The sequence below is a fragment of the Falco punctatus genome, assembly GCF_963210335.1.
Source record: "Falco punctatus genome assembly, chromosome: 11".
Taxonomy (NCBI): Eukaryota; Metazoa; Chordata; class Aves; order Falconiformes; family Falconidae; genus Falco; species Falco punctatus.
This window is the reverse complement of record NC_137591.1, coordinates 541,443-559,341: the sequence shown is the minus strand read 5'-3', so window position 1 is coordinate 559,341 and position 17,899 is coordinate 541,443. Positions and strand designations below refer to the sequence as shown.

General features: G+C 42.4%; 1 protein-coding gene across 1 annotated transcript in view; it reads right to left on the bottom strand.

Moving 5' to 3' along the window:
* ERICH3 (glutamate rich 3) overlaps nt 1-17,899 on the bottom strand; it is a gene marked incomplete at its 3' end in the record, with an annotated part of 46,126 nt that overhangs the window by 14,669 nt on the left and 13,558 nt on the right. The window contains exons 3-12 of the mRNA XM_080407693.1: nt 17,000-17,125; nt 16,330-16,401; nt 14,446-14,574; nt 13,704-13,787; nt 13,051-13,206; nt 11,473-11,691; nt 10,646-10,826; nt 8,982-9,168; nt 6,803-7,101; nt 4,112-4,333 (exon numbers count right to left, since the gene is read on the bottom strand). Of these exons, the coding sequence (XP_080263819.1) occupies nt 4,112-4,333; nt 6,803-7,101; nt 8,982-9,168; nt 10,646-10,826; nt 11,473-11,691; nt 13,051-13,206; nt 13,704-13,787; nt 14,446-14,574; nt 16,330-16,401; nt 17,000-17,125 (1,675 nt within the window). The remainder of the gene's footprint in view (nt 1-4,111; nt 4,334-6,802; nt 7,102-8,981; nt 9,169-10,645; nt 10,827-11,472; nt 11,692-13,050; nt 13,207-13,703; nt 13,788-14,445; nt 14,575-16,329; nt 16,402-16,999; nt 17,126-17,899) is intronic.

Genomic DNA, 17,899 nt, shown 5'->3' with positions numbered 1-17,899 from the left:
CAGAATTTGTAAATGTAAACATAAAGGAGGGAAAAGAACTGCTTAAGGATGTGCAAAAAGGTGTAACTAAAAAAAAAATGGTGTTAAAGAAAAATCTTTTTAATAATGAATATCCGGAAAAATCTTCCACTGCTTTTTTCCACTTCCACAGTGCCACTATTACGCACTTTAATCTTCAAAAAAAAAAATGGAACTAGTAGTTGCTACTGAAGTTGCTTGAAATATTTCCATGCATATTATCTTCAGAGAGCAGGGGTCCTTCATTCAAACAGAAAGCTCTTCTTGTCCTCAAAATAACCAATGAATTCTTATTTTTCATAAATTTATTATTCTATCTCAGTTGGGAAAAGCCCGCATCTCTTTTATCCCTTCTCTCTACCTCTTCTGTTCAGTTGTGGAGAAAAAAAGTAGAAAGATTTCATTACAAAGGGGAACATATCAAAAATCAACAAATAGGAAACAGGAATGAAAAATCACAGGCATTTTGTGTTCACTGTATCAATGCCCAGAGTGGTTAACAAAAACAATGCAAAAAAGTTGTCATTTTCTTTAAAGGATTCAAAACAAATCTGGATGAAACTAGATGAGGAGTCCAGTGTCATCGGGTAAACAATAAATAGACATCTGGGAGATGACAAACCCTTCCTACAAGGAATTTCCTATTCATATGGAAGAAAATGCCCTGCATCAGTTTGGGTTCCACTGTTTACTGTTTACAAAAACATTCTATGCAAGCACAAAGGAGTCAATACCAACTGGTTTCTGAATACTTCTACTACCCCAAGTGTAGAAATCTCTTTGAAGATTAATAACTACAGCCAGAACAAAAAGATCATCCTGACCTTCAAACTTAAATGCAAAGTGCCTAGAAATCCGGAATTCCAGCGATCCAAAATGCCACCCAAAGCCAGCAGTAACCTTCATACATCCTTATCTGATGCTGCAGTTGTACCGGGTCTGGCTGAGCCCCCAGCACCCTCACAGCGCTGCGCTCGTACTGGCAGCCAGAAAGGTGCTGGTAACACACCAGCGCTCTGGCTGCGGCTGAGCCGGGCTCGCACAGCGTCCAGGCTGTCTCCCCAGCCTTCCCCCTGCCCCTCACCACTGGGCTGCGGGAGGGGACACAGCTGGGACAGGTGACACAAAGCGACCAACGGGATATTCCATACCATACGATGTCTGCTCAGATAGAAGAGCTAAGAGAAAGGAGAAGGTAAGGGGGGACACTCATTATTTATGATGTTTGTCTTCCCTGCCTCCTGGGAAGAGGCTGAACATCAACTGCTGATGGAAGTAGGGAATAACACCTTTTGTTTTCTTTGCTTCCACACGTGTGATTTTTGCTGTTGCTTCATTAAACTGCCTTTGTCTTGACCCACAAGCTGTTTTGTTTTGGTTTTTTTCATCTTTTTTTCTCCCGCCCTGTTCTGCTGAGGAGGGGAGTGATAGCATGGCTTGGTGGGCACCCAGCATCTAGCCAGGGTCAACCCACCACAACAGTCTACCATTTACTAATGGTAAATATGGACTGCAGAACTCCTTCAGGCTTACTGCCCCAAGAAGGTAAATGCTGGAAGCACTGCTCCTCTTGTTGACAGTAATTTACACCTATGGGGAGCAGTCAGAGCTCAGAGCACAGAACAGATGCATGCACAATTTAACCAACGACCACGGAAATTCACATTCTTCAACCGGTAGCCCTAGCTCCTAATCCATGCCTCTTCCATTATTTACTGTACTTATATATTTAGACTGCTGAAAGCCTCTCTAGGTCCCCATCCAATATTTGGGTAACCACTCCTTACACTAATATACCAAATGCTAGATAAGGGTGTTATCTGTCTCTTCCTTACATGCTCAGAAAATTCAACAGGGATAACAAAGCAAAGCCAGCTTCCCTGCCTCCTTTCTCCAAAAGTCACAGTGCAAAGGTTAAGTCGTCAAAGCTCACGTAGGCCAAAGGGAAACTGATTCCAAGTCGTGAGCTTCTCAAGAAGCACCTTTGAGATCAGCTTCCCTCATTTCCAGAGACAATGCTGCTGAGCGCCGGACACCCACGGCCCACTGCTGATTGCCAAATGAGATGCAAGCAATAACTGATGACTGCTCTATTATAGTGTGCTGATGTGAAAGATAGATGCAGCAAATCAGGCTGCTAAGAAAGAAGATTAAACCTGTCTTATTTAAATACACAACAAATGTAAATGATTTAAATCCATGTCCTGAGTTACTGCAGAAAAGGAGAACATGGGAAGCCGCGACAAATACAAGTTGAAAAACATCAGCCGTGCCTGCCCGCTGATCGGTAAGGAACCCCTGCCTAGATGACTAGCTGTTTTACACTATTAGCTGCTGATGTTAAATGTCCATAATTCAAGGTTTGGTGGCTTCCCAACAGCCCTTCCTCTTATACCCTCAATATACAGAAAATATTTTTTATATTATTTTATATATATTTTATATATATATATCCTCAATATACAGAAAAATGTATATTGAATCAGTGAGTTTTGGTGCATGCAGCACTATTACATCCCAGTACGAACAAAGGTGAATAAGGTTGGCCCTTAACGAAGGCTTTAATGTAAAGGTAGCCATGAAAGGCCCTTACAGTTACCTGTTCCTTTCCACCTATACACATCTACACTCATACACCTTCACTTGACCATCACACACCGCCAGAGCTTGAGAAGCAGCTGATGAAAGTCACAAAGAAGTTTGCAATGCCATGCACTAACAAGCAGAAAAGAATGCTTAATCATACAGATTGTTCATGAACCAAAGCCATTTCTGATTATCATGAGAAAACAAAAATTAAGATTATTTTTGATCATTGGAATGATTTTATTAGCAAGGATGTTTCAAACCTGATTTGAATTTCTGGGGTTTTATACTTTCTATAAAAAGACTGTATCTTTATTGCAGCTGCAACCTTTTCAGAAACAGCTGTACTACCTCTGCTTATTTCACCTAGAAATACAAATGTGAAAGTAATGTTTCCATTTAATTTGAGAAATAGTTTGCACATCAGACTGTCAAATGTAAGGAATATGAAGTAATTAATTTTGAAACAGCAGTAAATGGAGAAATCCTGGTAGATTACAACAAGCCAGAGGCACATAAGTCAGCTCAAGATCTAACAAAGCCATAGAGAAGTGTTAGAGGGATAAAACACCGTGACACAAAGGAGAGGCAGTTCAACATCTGACTTACTCACCACATGGTGAAAGGAATACTATTGTTCATCTAATAAATAAGGAATAGCCTGCAAGTTTTCTGTGGGATCATTTATGAAGATACATGGCTTGGACTGCATGAAGGCCAATAGCTAAAACACTAGACAATGAAAGCGCTGATTCAAAAAACTGAGTGACAGAAATCACAACTTATTCTATGAAAATTTATTCCAGAACAGTTTAATCTTTCTGAATTAATAATAATAATAATGATCTTGGACACTTACTGCATGCTTTTGTACCTACGTTTGGATCAAGAATCACAGACTATCCTACTGACTCCGAATCTTTCTCATTCACAGCCAGACTCCAATGAGGACCCTCACAAGCTGCTGAACTGCCACAGGCAGAGCAGACAGCTGAGCTGATGGCATTTGCTCCGAGCCAGGGCAGAGTCAGGGATGTACCAGAGACAAAGCTGAGGTTCTGATTATTCAGGGCCACTAAAGATAGCACTTCTAAAATACAAGGAGGTACATGGGTTTTCTTGGTGACTTCTGAGATAAAAGTGCGTACCCTCAGAATGCGTATGTGGGCATTGGGCATCGCTTCTCAGATGTAGGGTGACCACCAACATTAAGTGCTGATCCGCCCAATTATTTAGAGTGAATCTGCTGAATGGCTCCATCTCCATTTCTACAACTAAATAGCTCAGCAAAGTCTGCTGTGAGCTGGCACATGTTTATTGTGGGTTTTGGCAGTATTTCTATGAGGTATGGCAGAATTAATAACAGATAAAATAGCTAGCTTTTACCAATTCAGTAGGAATTGTACGGGGTTTTCCTATGCAGACTCAACATACATACTTGGACACGCACAAAATGTAAAACATGCATCAGGTTAACTTCTCTAAGCATTGTTATGAAAAAACTAACCTCGCTTATCATCCTCGGAGTCACTGACAGAATACCCACCACTTTCACCTTTCTCGCTGTCAGAGGCCTGCAGTGACTTCTGTGATGAGGTTTTACTCTCCTTTTCATAGTTTAAATTATGTTTTTTATCATCTGAGGATGACTTTGACATTTCATTCATTTGATCACTAGTCTGTCCCTCTTCATTAACTTCTTCAACTGCTTCAAAATCTTCATCATACTCTAAAATAAAAGAATCATACTATGAGGCAGGAAATGGAATTCACAACAAGTCAAGCTCCTTTTAGGCAGACAGAGGTTGACTTCATTAAACTCCTTTTGCCTTGGCATTTGCTCAGTCTTTTTAAAGCCATGAGAGAATCTAAGACCACAGACAGGAATCATAAGAGCACATTATCACAAAAAAGCATCACGCTCTTCTTAGAGTAGCAGAAATGCAGTAAATTATGCATGAAGGATCATCAACACATTAAAAATAAAACAAACAAAATCACTGCCACTGAAAGGACTAGAAAAATTAAGAGCTAGGCAAACTCAGAAATAAAATACAACACACTTATCACAGGGGAAAAAAAACTTGTTGCGATGAAAAAAAATATGCAAGCAACAGAGAAAGCTGGAGAAAGGTAATACACTGTAGTGCAAAGTAAGATAAATGTGGATTGACATGGCTAATTAGCAAAGAAGTAGCTTACAAACTACATGAATTCATTAAATCCAGCCAAAGGGTGCTGCAGAGGAACATTCTGTTATCACACTGTTCTAATGTGCTCCTTCAGGTCCCAGGTGAAATCCTAGTACAAATGAAGCTTACGGCACAATTGCCATTTTTACATCAACATGGCCTGGATTTCATCCCAGGCTACTAGCCTGACAAGTTGTAACACTTGATAGATAGCTTTGCCCAGATCTATAGGTAAGACAGTCTTCATGCATATGCATGAAAGAATCCTCCCCTTTCCAGCCAAGGCTGCACACTATTTAAAATCCCAGGACCAGCACATACAGCGATGCCAGAGATTTCCATTGAAAATTCAGTAATTCCACCGCTCCCACTACGTGCAGCACAGAGGCAACAAACCTACATTGTGAAGGAGAGCTGTCACTACTGACATGCCAGCTGTCCCTCATGGCCATAATTTCTCACCTTTCAGCTTTTATTGCTCACTTCTTTTTCTTTCCATCAGTGCTTATAAAGTACTGAAGTGACAGAACACCAAGGACAGAAATGAAGAATATCTGATGCAGAACCAATTAGGCAAATATACAATTACCCAGACAATAAGAATTAAGGGAATAAGGAGATTTATTTTCTGCATTAAAAAATCATTTGAGATTCCAACTGCACTGTTGGAAGTGAGGCCTCCTCAGGTAACTGTCGGAAAGGTGCCCACCTCCTGGAGGAGAAAGGCTTGATTAGTCACAAACGCACATCCACAGGCACTAGCGAGGAAACTGAGCAGTAGCACTGCAGAATTATGAAAGTAAAAATAGGAACTAAGAATTAAAATCCCTCTCTAAATATGACTTGCTCTGAAAAACTCTACAGTAAGGCATAAGCAAAGGCACAGGCTGAGCTCACACCTCCTCCCGTCAGGCAGGCAGCGGCACAGGCAGCCGGACGGCAGCGGGAATGGGCTCGAGCTGGCATGGGGCAAATGGCATGTTCTGAGCATGCAGCCGGAGCTGCCATGCATCATTTTTATACCACAGGTATTATATTTGCCTGTCACAAGAAACACCCCTTGGGCAAACTTTCAGCGAGAGCAGCCTTTCTCCGGTCTTTCTTTTTAAATCTCTGCCAGCAGATGGGACTCAAGCAGAAGGGGCAAGGTCAGCTAGCTGCAGCAGGCAACACAGGCATTCAGTGAAGGGGAAGGATGACAGCCACGGTGGGGTTGGGGCAGGGAAGGCAGGAAAGGTGAGCTGATCACCTGGAGCAGAGGGAACAAATGCTCAGAGAAATGAGGAAGCTGGAGGTTTGGGCAGGCATCAGGTAAGAGGTGCCTGCGGCAGTGCTGTGGGGAAGGGGCTGGAAAGAGCCATAGGTCAACAAAGCTCCCACTGCCAACAGACAGCAGAAGAGACCAAAATATTTCAGCTGGCACTAAACCTTGCTGACATGTTGTTGCTGTGTGCTCTTCCCCCCTTCCCTCCCCTTCTGCACCCAGCATTCAGCCTCCTCCCCTCCAGAGTTCCACCCTCCCTCCCACCCATCTCAAAGCAGGCAGCAGAAGGCTTCTCCATCTCCTGCCCCTACGGCCACCGTTGCCTCTCCACTCACCTGATGCTAATGTCCTGCCTCCCCCAAAGCTCACCTCAGACCCGCTGTCCACCTACCCTCACCCAGCCCCATTTCTTCCTTCTGCTCTACTTGTCCTCCACCTGCTGCCATTCTCCTCCTTCCCTGTGCCCCTTCCCTCCTGCTTTCCATCTACTTCAGGCTCCTGTTTGGCCCTCCAGGCCTTCCTTACTCACCTCCTTGGCTCTTGCAAAACCCCCTCATCCCATTGCTTGGCCAGAAGCCCCACTGATTTTACTGCCCAGACACAGGCATCACCACATTTCTCACACAGGAGGTATCCTAAGAGAGGATGGCCCAGGGGAAGTTGGAGACCCACAATTCCATACCTTCTCTGGAATCAACCTCTCCCATTTTTTGTCCCCTGCTTGTGTTTTGGAATACCATACCATTTTTACTGGTGTCTTCCTGACTATCTTCACTCTCACGATCAGATAGTTTTTTCCTTTCTTCTTCTTTATACTCCTGTCTGGTCTCCATTTTGTCCTCAATAGTTTCCACACTTGCTTCATGACCTGGTAAGATGATGAACTCTGAATCTATGCTCGATTTCTGCTCAACGCTGCTTTTGCTTGGCTCACTGTGCACTCCAGCTCCCCAGGAACCCACACGCTTTTCCCCACAGTCTTCCTCCATCTTTCTCTTGGGAGGGGATGGCTTTTTGTCCAGACCCATTGCAATAATGCACCTATAAAATAACCAGAGTAAGCGGGAAATATCACGTTTTTCTTTCCATGAACAATGGAAGGGCAGCAGAAACAGTGCTGTATGTCATACATTGATTCAAATCTGCAAGCAGAGAATGAAATTGAAACTGGAACCTTCACTTCAGGTAATTACAAGTCTCTCTGGAAAACCATATTTTGTTCACAGACACCTATGTCTTAAAACCTTTTCCTCCGCAAAACTGCTTTTTTCCTGTAAGGCTTGACTGCAATTCCCCCAACATTCCAGCTGTTTACAAACTACTGTGAAATATCCTACAGTCACTCAGTCTAGAAATCTTTTAGTTTTGCAGGCATAACGTGACAATTTCTGATGAGCCCTACCTTTTGATTATTTCTTCCTGGTATTTTTTTCAGGGACCTTTGAGATACTGAAGCACTTCTGCCATACAGAAATGCTGGAATTAGGCCAAGAGAAAATTCTCAGTGTGGGGATCACAGTATCAGTGTAGAAATCATTGCAGCATCACCTCTTTGTGAACCAAAGCCTTAAGCCAACAGGGAAAATCAACAGGGATCTTTACTGAGAATCAGAGTGGGTATTTAATGTGTGGGTGTGGTGTCATAATCAAAGAGGAAAACAAATACTGCTCTATTTGACCTGAAGGAAACGTGAAAATAGTTGTCATTTACTGGGAGAATCTGGTTAATGGAGATGCTTTTTAGTCACCAGATAAGGTTGGCTGGACTGACAAGAGACAGGAGAACTGATATATTGCTAAGAACAAGAGGAAGGTGGTCAGAAAGTTGGGGTGACTCAGGAAGAAATTAACCAATTTCTGGAGACTGTATTAATTCAGGAAACTCACTTCAAATCTTTCTGGAAATCACACAAAACCTGAGATTTGGCCATTTCCTAAACTCTGCAGCAATTATATCCATTCTGAATTCTGATGCTTGTCACTACTTCAAACATACTAAGTAAGGCATACACATAAATCACGTTAGGATTGTAGTAGTAGTGTAGTAGTAGCAATTGTAGTAGGAAAAAATATGGTAAAACGAAGTAGATTTTTTTTTTCTAGAATTCAGTCCTTACTGAAAAAATAAGAGTATATCTCTCTGGAGGTTCTCCTCTTCCAACTACTTGCTGCCCTTTTGAAAATTACTTAAGAATAAGAACAAAAGTTTTTAAATTATCCATGGGTGCAGAAGTTTACTTGTCTGGCATGACTTCACAATCACACAAAAGGAAGATTTTATTAAAATCAAAGCCTCTTGGCAAAACCGTACCTGTTGCTCCCAGCATTGACTTTTGCCCAAACCCAAGAATCTTCTGCACAGATTTTTCTGAAACTTGTGTAACATTTAGTACTGTCTTATTCTGCAGCCTGGGGTATTACAGCAGAATCCCACCTTAGAGGCAGAGCTATTTAAAAATAAATTATCTTGTTCTCACAACCGCAAAGAAACCCCTGAAAACTAGAGTTCACTAAGCAGCAGCACTCTTGATATTTATTTCATTATCACTTCCACCAGAAACATGTAAGTGGTATTTGTATGCCACCCCACACCTACTCTTCCAGACTCAACCGCTGAGGAAGAAGAGCTGACTGCCCCCTGACAAGCTGACAGATCCCGTGCAAACACTGTCCACTGCTGCACACACTCCACAGAGTGACTGAAGAAGGCAGCACAGAAGTAGCTGGCTTTGATGGCATCCTTGGATGTGAGACCCTGAGGGATAAGCTCAATTCTGCACCTTTCAAGAGGCGCTGAGAAACAGATAAGGTTCTACAGAGCTGTGGGGTGCCAGAAAGATGAAAAGAGAGGAAGCAAGTGATAAACTCTCTAAAAACTGGGCTGCTAAGTCCTTGTGAGCACAGCGTATTCATCTCCATACCTGTAGCAAGGAGATGCTCCCTCCACATTGAGAAACCCAAAGTATCCATGTCTGCCTCCCAGCCTGGAACGTTTCTGGTGTTTGTACTCACAGCAACAGCTCAGCCTGTCCACTTGTATCCCATTGAGAAAAAAGGTGAGGCTGAATGGGAAACCATGGTGCCTCTTTGAGACAAAATGGAAGGTCTCTGCAATCACAGAAAGGAAAGTGTTCAAAGAAAAAGGTTACGCTTCAGCCTGCTGCAGTTGTTGCATCTCACCTGCACCACCACAAAAGCACCCAGCCCTCTGAGGTACTTTGGTTCTTGGCTGTATTAATCAGTTGGCAAAATTCTACCTCCTTCCCACACAACAGCCTTGTCTCTTTCCAACCCCAGAGTACCAAGCTGGACACCCCCATGACAAGTGAATACATCGTCAGTTTGGTGCTCTCTGCTACAGCAGAACAGGGACCAGAGCCTCCCATCTCAAAAACTTTCTCTCTGCTGGTTGCCTTACGAGAGTGCACATTATGCACACAAAGTTCAGGATGCCTGGCGTGTCTCTACATGGTGCAGTGCAGTATGTTAGAGCTCTGGCAGTGCAACGCACGCCTTCCTCAGCACAGCACAGTGCAGCGTGCAACTCAGGCTCCAGATCAGTACAGCTGCAACATTAGTGGCTCTGGACCTGCGCTAATACAGGTGTACTCACAGCAACACCCAGCAGCTGAAAGATGCTGTTTCTGGAGCCATTTCAGGGTACTGTTCGGCATCCAGGCCTTAAGGGCACTGAGGCTGCCACTCAGCTCCATGCCAGGGGAACGGGGTCTTACTCCCTTTATTCACAAGTCAGAGTATCCTTCTAAAGTCAACTGAGCACACTGCAGCAGGGAGGAAGCCACACTGTACTCCTGCAGGCTCCCGAAGAGGTGTGGATGGGGCTTGTGACAACAGAGGCACACGCAGAGAACACCTACTGCACAGCTGGGACACAACCCAAACCAGACCTGTGGGCACACTGCAGCGCACCCATAACCTCAGGGGACAGACTGAAGTTCAGGGATCTCTGCACCATCTTCCCCTATCCAGTGAAAATGCAAATGCAAACACAGGGGGTTCTGTGAGCTGTAATGAGGGCTACAACCTGTGAAATCACTCTTCCGCATAAATGAAAATCTCCCAGCCATTTCCTCTCCACAATTTCCCAGAACACAATTCACCTTTTACTGGTGTGATGGAATCGCACCCACATAAAAGAGATGGGAACTGGGTTCCCACTATGTACTTTTTCTTCTGGAATAATAAGCAGCATGCACTGATGTATTATAGCAAGTCAGAAATAGATAACCCCTATTTAAGGACAGTTCACTGCTATAACTACTTTATTAACCACACATATCTACACAAAATTAATCTAAGCTACAGTATTTTGTTAAATCAGTTCTCTAAATTCCTTCTACCATAACCTGCAAAAGTAATTGTAACCTAACTTTCAATCATGGCACAGCAGGTACAGTTTTAGTGTGGAGGCAGGTGGTATAAAAATCCCTGGATGCATGCATCTTGACTGGGCTCAGCTGAAATCATTTTGATATCACATCAACATTTTAGCAAAAAAAAAAAAAAAAAAAAAAAAAAAGATGCTGCCCAAATCAGTATGAACTCTTTGACTCCTTATCCTTACCTCCTTCCAACAGCTTGCCTTTGTAGACACAAAGGTTTTCTCCTCCACAATGCTGCTGATAGACTTTGATTTCATCTCTGTAATCAGCATCATCATGAGATAAATGCACACTTTTTCCTAGAAAAACCATGGTAACAAATGCATTGCTGCGTAATGGGGACTTGGGGAATCCTCCAGCATTCTGCAGCAGGAAATACACAAAAAAATGCATTCAGCTTCCAACTCTAACAAACGATGAACAAAAAGATCATATATATGTATGGCATACACTTGAGACTTCCAGTCTTTTAAGACAGGCCTTGAGCTGCTTATATTGGAAAGTGTTTTGTAACATGCAGAAGGGCAGGAAAATATTTTGAACTGAAAATCCATCGTGTTGAATTACCCAAAATTGCAGGGACCACGTTTAACAACCCGTATCGTCCTTCCCAATCCTGGGTTCCTACAGTTTCCTTTACATGAGTCAAAACTGGCTGAAGATATAGTGTACCAGATGAAGCTTTCCTACACTCAAGGAATTTCATATACCCCTCTGAAGTTCTGGTACCAGATATGGTCAGAGACAGGATCAGACTGACTAAAATGGAAGGCCTTAAGTAAGAGTTCCTATGGCTTCTTTGTTCAAGCACCATTTTTCCCCCCAACTGATGAAAAAACCCAAATGTTTTAGTATACAGAGATGGGTGGCAGCTATATATTTTAAGTTTTTTTCCTTTCCAAAATTCAGTGAATCTTTATGCAAACTAGGTATACACATCTTTCAGCATTAGGCAAATACACCGATAAGGAAAGTAATATACACAAACAGGCAGACAGAGATAACTTACCTTTGTTAAAAGTTGCTCTACATCATTTGGTGCAGTGGTGGGACGAAATCGCCTCCCTCTGGGCATCCCATTTCTCACGGCATTTATGCTCTTGTCTCCCTTATGCAAGGGGGGAGGTGGCACTGGTATCATGTAACTGTTAATGACTGGGAGTTGATATGGGGATATACCAGTCACATATTCCACTGAATTCATAAGTCTTAACCCACTCCTCTCCGCCTGCAAAAAACATTTTTCCCAGGTTAAATAGGTTATGCAAAAATAGTTACCAAGCATACTGAACTAACCATAGTTTGACTGCTCTTCACATTTAGCAACACACATACTTCCAGAACAATTCCGTAACTTGGTGCCTGCAATTTTTTCATGAAAACATTTCTGTGCTAACTCCCTCCTTTTAATTTGCAAAGCAACAGGGAGATTGCTTGAAAATGTCACCTTCATAGATACATTCAACGTTGTAAACTATGTACTACTTGTAAGCATGCAAAGTTCTGCTCACAAGGAGACAGAATACTGCACAACCCCACAGCACTGCTGAGTTCTCTCAGCCAGCAAGCAAATTCCAGAGCAGCTAGAATCTTCCAACAGTCACATCATTTTGCACCAATTGTACAAGAAATGGTTCAAAACACTTATTTCCCATTTGTAGCAGAGGTTTAGTCCTCCTTCAGGATGAAATGCAGAGGACCAGGGCCCTGCAAAGCAAGACATGTCTGGAGAATAAATTCTGCAGACAGTGTGTTCTGGATCAGAGTTCTGCATCTGCATCATGTCTTCATCATCTATGACTGATTTAGCTGTTTTATCAGTAGTGAGCATTGAAGAAACCATTTAAATCACCCCTAATTTGAGTAGATGTAGATAGTGCCAGCAAATTCTTGGAGAAAGGATTGTGACCACTGCAATACAGAGCAAATGCACAGCAGAAACAAGCTATTCAGACAGTGTTTGCCAGTCGGTGGTAGCAGGTCACAGTGCCATTCTAAAATCTCCAGTCACAGAAGACTCCTAACACAAAGCCAATTACATAATGTTTTTCTAGAGCAGAAGGCAAGTCCAAATCTCACCTGAAAGTAACTGCATACATATAAAGATCATGTCTGGCTACTCCAAAAAGCTCTCATTCTCTGAGCCCGCTAGTGTGACTTAGTAGGAGGAATGGTAAAACAAAAGAAAGGAGCTTTTTGCTACTTTGCAGCTGCAGATAAAGATGAAAACTTGTAGGATTGTGTGAAAATATTCCTGAGTTCTTGGTGCTAACCAGGTGGCTGCCTCCCTCTCCACATAACAGAAAATCTACGTAGAGGGAGAAAATTTTGCACACAGAGAGATTTTATACTATAAAAGATAAGTCACCACATTTTCCCACCCTGTGATCAAGAACTGGGCATTAAGCCAGTAAGACAATGTCTTGAAAATTAAGAGAAGGTTAAAAAGGAGAGTTTAAATAAAAGGTGATACCCATTTGGAAGGCATGTTGCCCGCAGTATACAATTCTGGAAACTACAGTACTAAAGCAGTATTATAAAGCTGTCCCTAAAATTGTGTTATTTTCAGAATGAAATATGGCCTCACCCCAACGGCAAACTGCTGATCATGTTCAAGTGTGTGGCGCTTCTGTTTAGGCCTTGAAGTCTTTGGTACAGAACCTACTGCAGCACAGCTGCGAAGTGGCTGGAGTCGATGTGGGTGTTGCGTATTTCCTGGAGCTGTATTTGGTCGCCAGGAAGTCTAGAAAAGGAAAAAGAAAACAGCTACAAAATCTCAGTGCATAGCTCCCAGTGCAGATCAGCATCATAAAGAAAAAAGAAAAAAAAAAGTAGCACTGATCAAGATATTTGAAAGTGATGATTGAGTCTCAGGTACCTTCAGGAAATAAAATTTTCTGGTCTGCCTCCAAAGAGCCAGACCCCTTTAGGCATCTCTAACTGAGCAACCAAAAGCTGGAGCATCTGAAATAACTCTTAGCCATAAATATGGGGTTTGCTACTGTGTCTTCACAGTGCAGCCCTAAAGCAAACTTATTGAACTCACATAAACTGTAGCAGTGTGCTGCTTTGGTGACTTCAGCACATGGACACAGAGAATGCACAACAAAAAGATGCCTATTTTTGTTCAATACTCAGCACTTTTCTGACATTTTAATTTCATCTTTTCTTTGTATACCCTTCAGAATATCAAGTTAAAATGTTCAAACATAAGAAAACCATTTAACTGAGTTAACTCACCACCTTAGAAAACGCAGGCTCCTTAGACTGGTGTTGATGAGAAGGATGTCCACCATTATAACCAACTACAGGTCCAGGTGCCCTCTGTATGGAGAGAAGAAGGTCATTCAGGACAAAGTCTCTTCAATCTGCACCAATTATCATTATTGAAATGGACACTCAATTAAAACTGACCTATATATTTGACCTTTGACCTTTGCCCATAGACTTTAGTACCATTATATTTCAAGAGTATATTAACATTCCTTCTCTGCCTGTTAACAGAGTAAGAGGTTTCTGAGTCAGAGGTCACAGCACAGCCTTCTGGAATGAGCTTTAGTCTTACTTCACCCCTTCAAGTCTGTTTTCTAGAAGACCTCCACTGCTTTCCGGATTTTACAACATGTGTAAACTTGCCTACAGCCACAGTACTCACTGACAATACTTAATGTACTGACACCAGCCTAACCTTAGGTGACAAGGCAGATAAAAGGGAAACATTAAAGCAGATTTATCACAAAGCAAAGCTATTTTTTTCTAGTTTATGATGTGCCATTCCTGCAACATCAGCTTCTCCAGATTTCTCTTTGATGACACAACCCTGCAAACAGGAAATCAGCCTCAAGTGATGGAAGATGAGACCCTAAGCTGGAACAATCTGGCAGTCAATGCTCTAGAGTAAGCACAGTGTCACAGGTGTATGTGCACACTTCCAGCTCTGCATGCTTACATTACAGCATATGGAGGATTTGGAAAAACTCACCAGTTGTGAGCGACCAGCTGGTTCTCCAGCCACTGAAGAATGGAACCCACAACGATTTCTTGGACCAAGTGGTGGATGTGGGGAACGCATAGGGCTAGCATCTTCCACTAATCTTCTGAATTGTTCCACCTAAAAGAACAGAAATTTATGTCTCTGAGGTACTAGATAATCAAACAGCAATGTCTGAGCTTGCTTTCTGTCTGTCTTTCATTGGACAGCTATGGTGATCAGCTTGCCTAGATCCGATGAAACACCTCGTTAAGGAAGGAAAGGAAATCATGGGGAGAATAAGAGAGGGCGGGGGAAAAGACTCTCGCCCCTCTGATTCATTTGCCTACAGCCCTCTCCAGCTTCTGATCCCCCCAGATTCAACTCATCTGCCTGTTTTTGCATCCAGTTCCTGGTTTGGTTGAAGGTCTCTTTCTTTTTTAAACTTGAGTGCATCTGCCACTTCCTTGCTCCAACTGCTGCACCTCCCTAACTTTTCTTCTCAAAATTTCCACATTGGGCTGACCAGCCTTCTGGAAATAGATAGCGCTCTCTCACTCTCCCTTGCTCAGTCATCCGCTTTTCTCCTTTCCTTTTAGAGCAGCTACTCAGCTGAACTCACTGAATGTATGAGGTGAGAATTAAATTACACTGCTAATTCCAGCCAGGTTTGTGTGTCCCAGTGTGGCATCACCACAAAGACACAGATCACATATCTGCAGGCGTCTCCCTTATACTTTGCACCGAAAGAAGCTGTTTTGCTTTATAGACAAAATCATCCAAGTCCAGAATCCTTTGACAGGGTGCTTTAATTGCTGCTTGCGCTGTGGTGACTTTTTATCAGCAGGAGTTCAGTCAGTAAACAATGCCTTTGCAATTACCATAGTGATCAGCATTTTTCATTGAAATCTTTCTCTAACTGATGAATTGCTCATAAATGCATTATTTAAAATCAGAAAGATTTGACATTGCTTTTCAACTGTTCAGAGAAGCAGCTAGCTTCTCAATCCATTCTTCTCAATGTATGCAGACTCCTAATAAAGAAATAAGATGTTGAGTGTATTTCAGCTAAAAATGAAAACAACTGTTCCCATATGAGTCCAAGTGTCTTCATGGGGAGAAGAACCACTGAATTCTGTGGGATTTCCATGACACTTACAACTACAGAATCAAGCTCTACCTACAGGAAACCAAAGTGAAGACTTCTGAAACCTCTTTTCATTACTTACATGCTGGTTCTGCTAAATATCATGTGGAGAGGCAAACAACTGAAAATGTGATCTCAGCGCTCAGCAGCCATCAAAAGCAGATCATGTCTAGAATTACTAGGAGAACTGCAACACATATTTTGAATTATTCATCCTGTTCTGGTTCCCCATTTCAAAACAGAAACAGTAGAACTAGAAAAGGCAAAAAATTGGAAACAGTAATGAGAAGCCCAGAACGGCTCATATATGAAAGATTCAATAGACTGAGAGTCTTCAGCCTGGCAAACTGAAAAGAAATAGGAAAATGTATGTAAAACCACAAATGCCTTGTAAAAGAACAGAATTAGTAGACAGCAGATATATTAACTACTGTGCAGAAATGCAAGGAAGTACCATTTCATACAACTCAGAATTATATTCCATGACCAAGAATACCGCAGAACCAAAACAAGTAGACTCAAAAGGAATTAGGTGCACAAACGGAAGTTCCTGAACTACTAGACAGAGGAAGAAAGAGATGTAACCTGGGGCAGGATCATCCTCTACTTGCCTGTTTCTTGTACCTTTTCCATAAACATCAGAGATGGAACACTTGGCTTAGTGAATCTCTGGCCTGGCTCGTGGGTGTTATTTAACACTAGGCAAAACTGCCATGTCCCACCAGTACTCCATAGCAGTCAGGTCTTACCTTGATTTTCTGCACCCTCTCCTTCCTCACAGAATTTTCAAGTTTCCTTTTTATTTCCAACTGATGATGTCTCTATCAATGTAAGAGAAAGAGAAATCTCATTAACGGACATTATGAGACGTCAACTAAATGTAAGAACACTTGCTTCTGTTCTGCTTATCACTCGTCTGCTCCCTGGTCATTACCCTCATTGAGCCCTGCTATAAAATTACTTTTGATTCAATCCATTTGCATTACACCTGTACATGTTAACGTTGTCAAGGGAACAACTGAGTGTTTATAAAGTTGTAGGGACCAACTCCCTTCCTGATAAGTAACAGGAACGTGCCCAAACTTTGTACTCAGGTAAGATACATAATCACATTCAAACTATTTGTTTTGATTAGAATTTTTTTAAGCAAACTAGCCCTGTGAACATCATGCTATAATCTGGTGACTGTGAGTGAGCCAGGACAGTGTATGTTCTAGTGACAGCATGGTTTAACAGCTAGAGGCCAGCGGAGGTTTCATGTGGGGGGGTGTCAAGCGCAAAGACTTTCCCAGTATAAGAGTGCCTTTCAGGGGAGCATGAGGGCATGGCTACAGAAAATAGTCCAGTACAAGTTGACAGCCATTGGCTGTCAATAGGGAAGTGTCTTTACAGGCTTACACCTCACTAGTAAATGCATACCTCCATGTCAAGGACCTTATGAAATATGGCGTGAGCCAGGCACTCCTGCACATATCTTTGGTGATCCCTCCTCATCGCATTTAGCTGGTATTCTTTCTCGGATACTATTCTTCCACTCCTTGAGATCTGCCGTAAACAAATATAACAACTAAAAAGGGGAAGACAGAATAAAGTATGTTTTTAAACAGAGCACAATCTCCCAGAAAGACCACGTTCCCTTCCTGGTTAGCTACCACCTCTGCTTCTGCCACGGTGCTGGAACTCACCTTCCCAGCACAGAACTGTATTTTCTTTGACCCCATGGGTCCCATCAGCCAAATGGAGAAAGCAGGAGAGCAGCAGTGATACTGCCTAACAGCTGAGGGCTCAATCTTATTCTTCACAGGCCACTGCCCAAGTCAGTGGAGGGGAATTAGATACTTGCCCTCCTACTGTGCAAGGGTCGCATCTGCCTGTGCTAAACAGTCACACCCAGGAGTGCGTTAAGTATTTTTAAAAATGTTCAGCACTTTCACCTTTGCCAAATCCTTGTTTTCATTAAATACTCTTGAATAACACTGAAGCTATTTAAACAACCAGTAGAGTCAAAGATGCTTAGATTTCACAGTTTTACCTGTCCTTTGTCATTCTGCCTCCAGTCGCACAGCCTTATGCACCACAGCCCTGTGTCCCTGCAATACCTAGCTGACCATCAGTAGATAATAATGCAGTGGGAAATGTTTTGATTAAATAAACCCACCCTCAGTCACAGTGTGATCACGTGGCTTTGTCCTGGCACAGCACAATTCCACATGTTTGGCTAGCTGTCACATCATTACCAATGACAACACATACCTTCAACAAACAACAGAACCATCAGTGGTTTGACTTGTGCAACATTATAAGAAACAAAGAATTCTT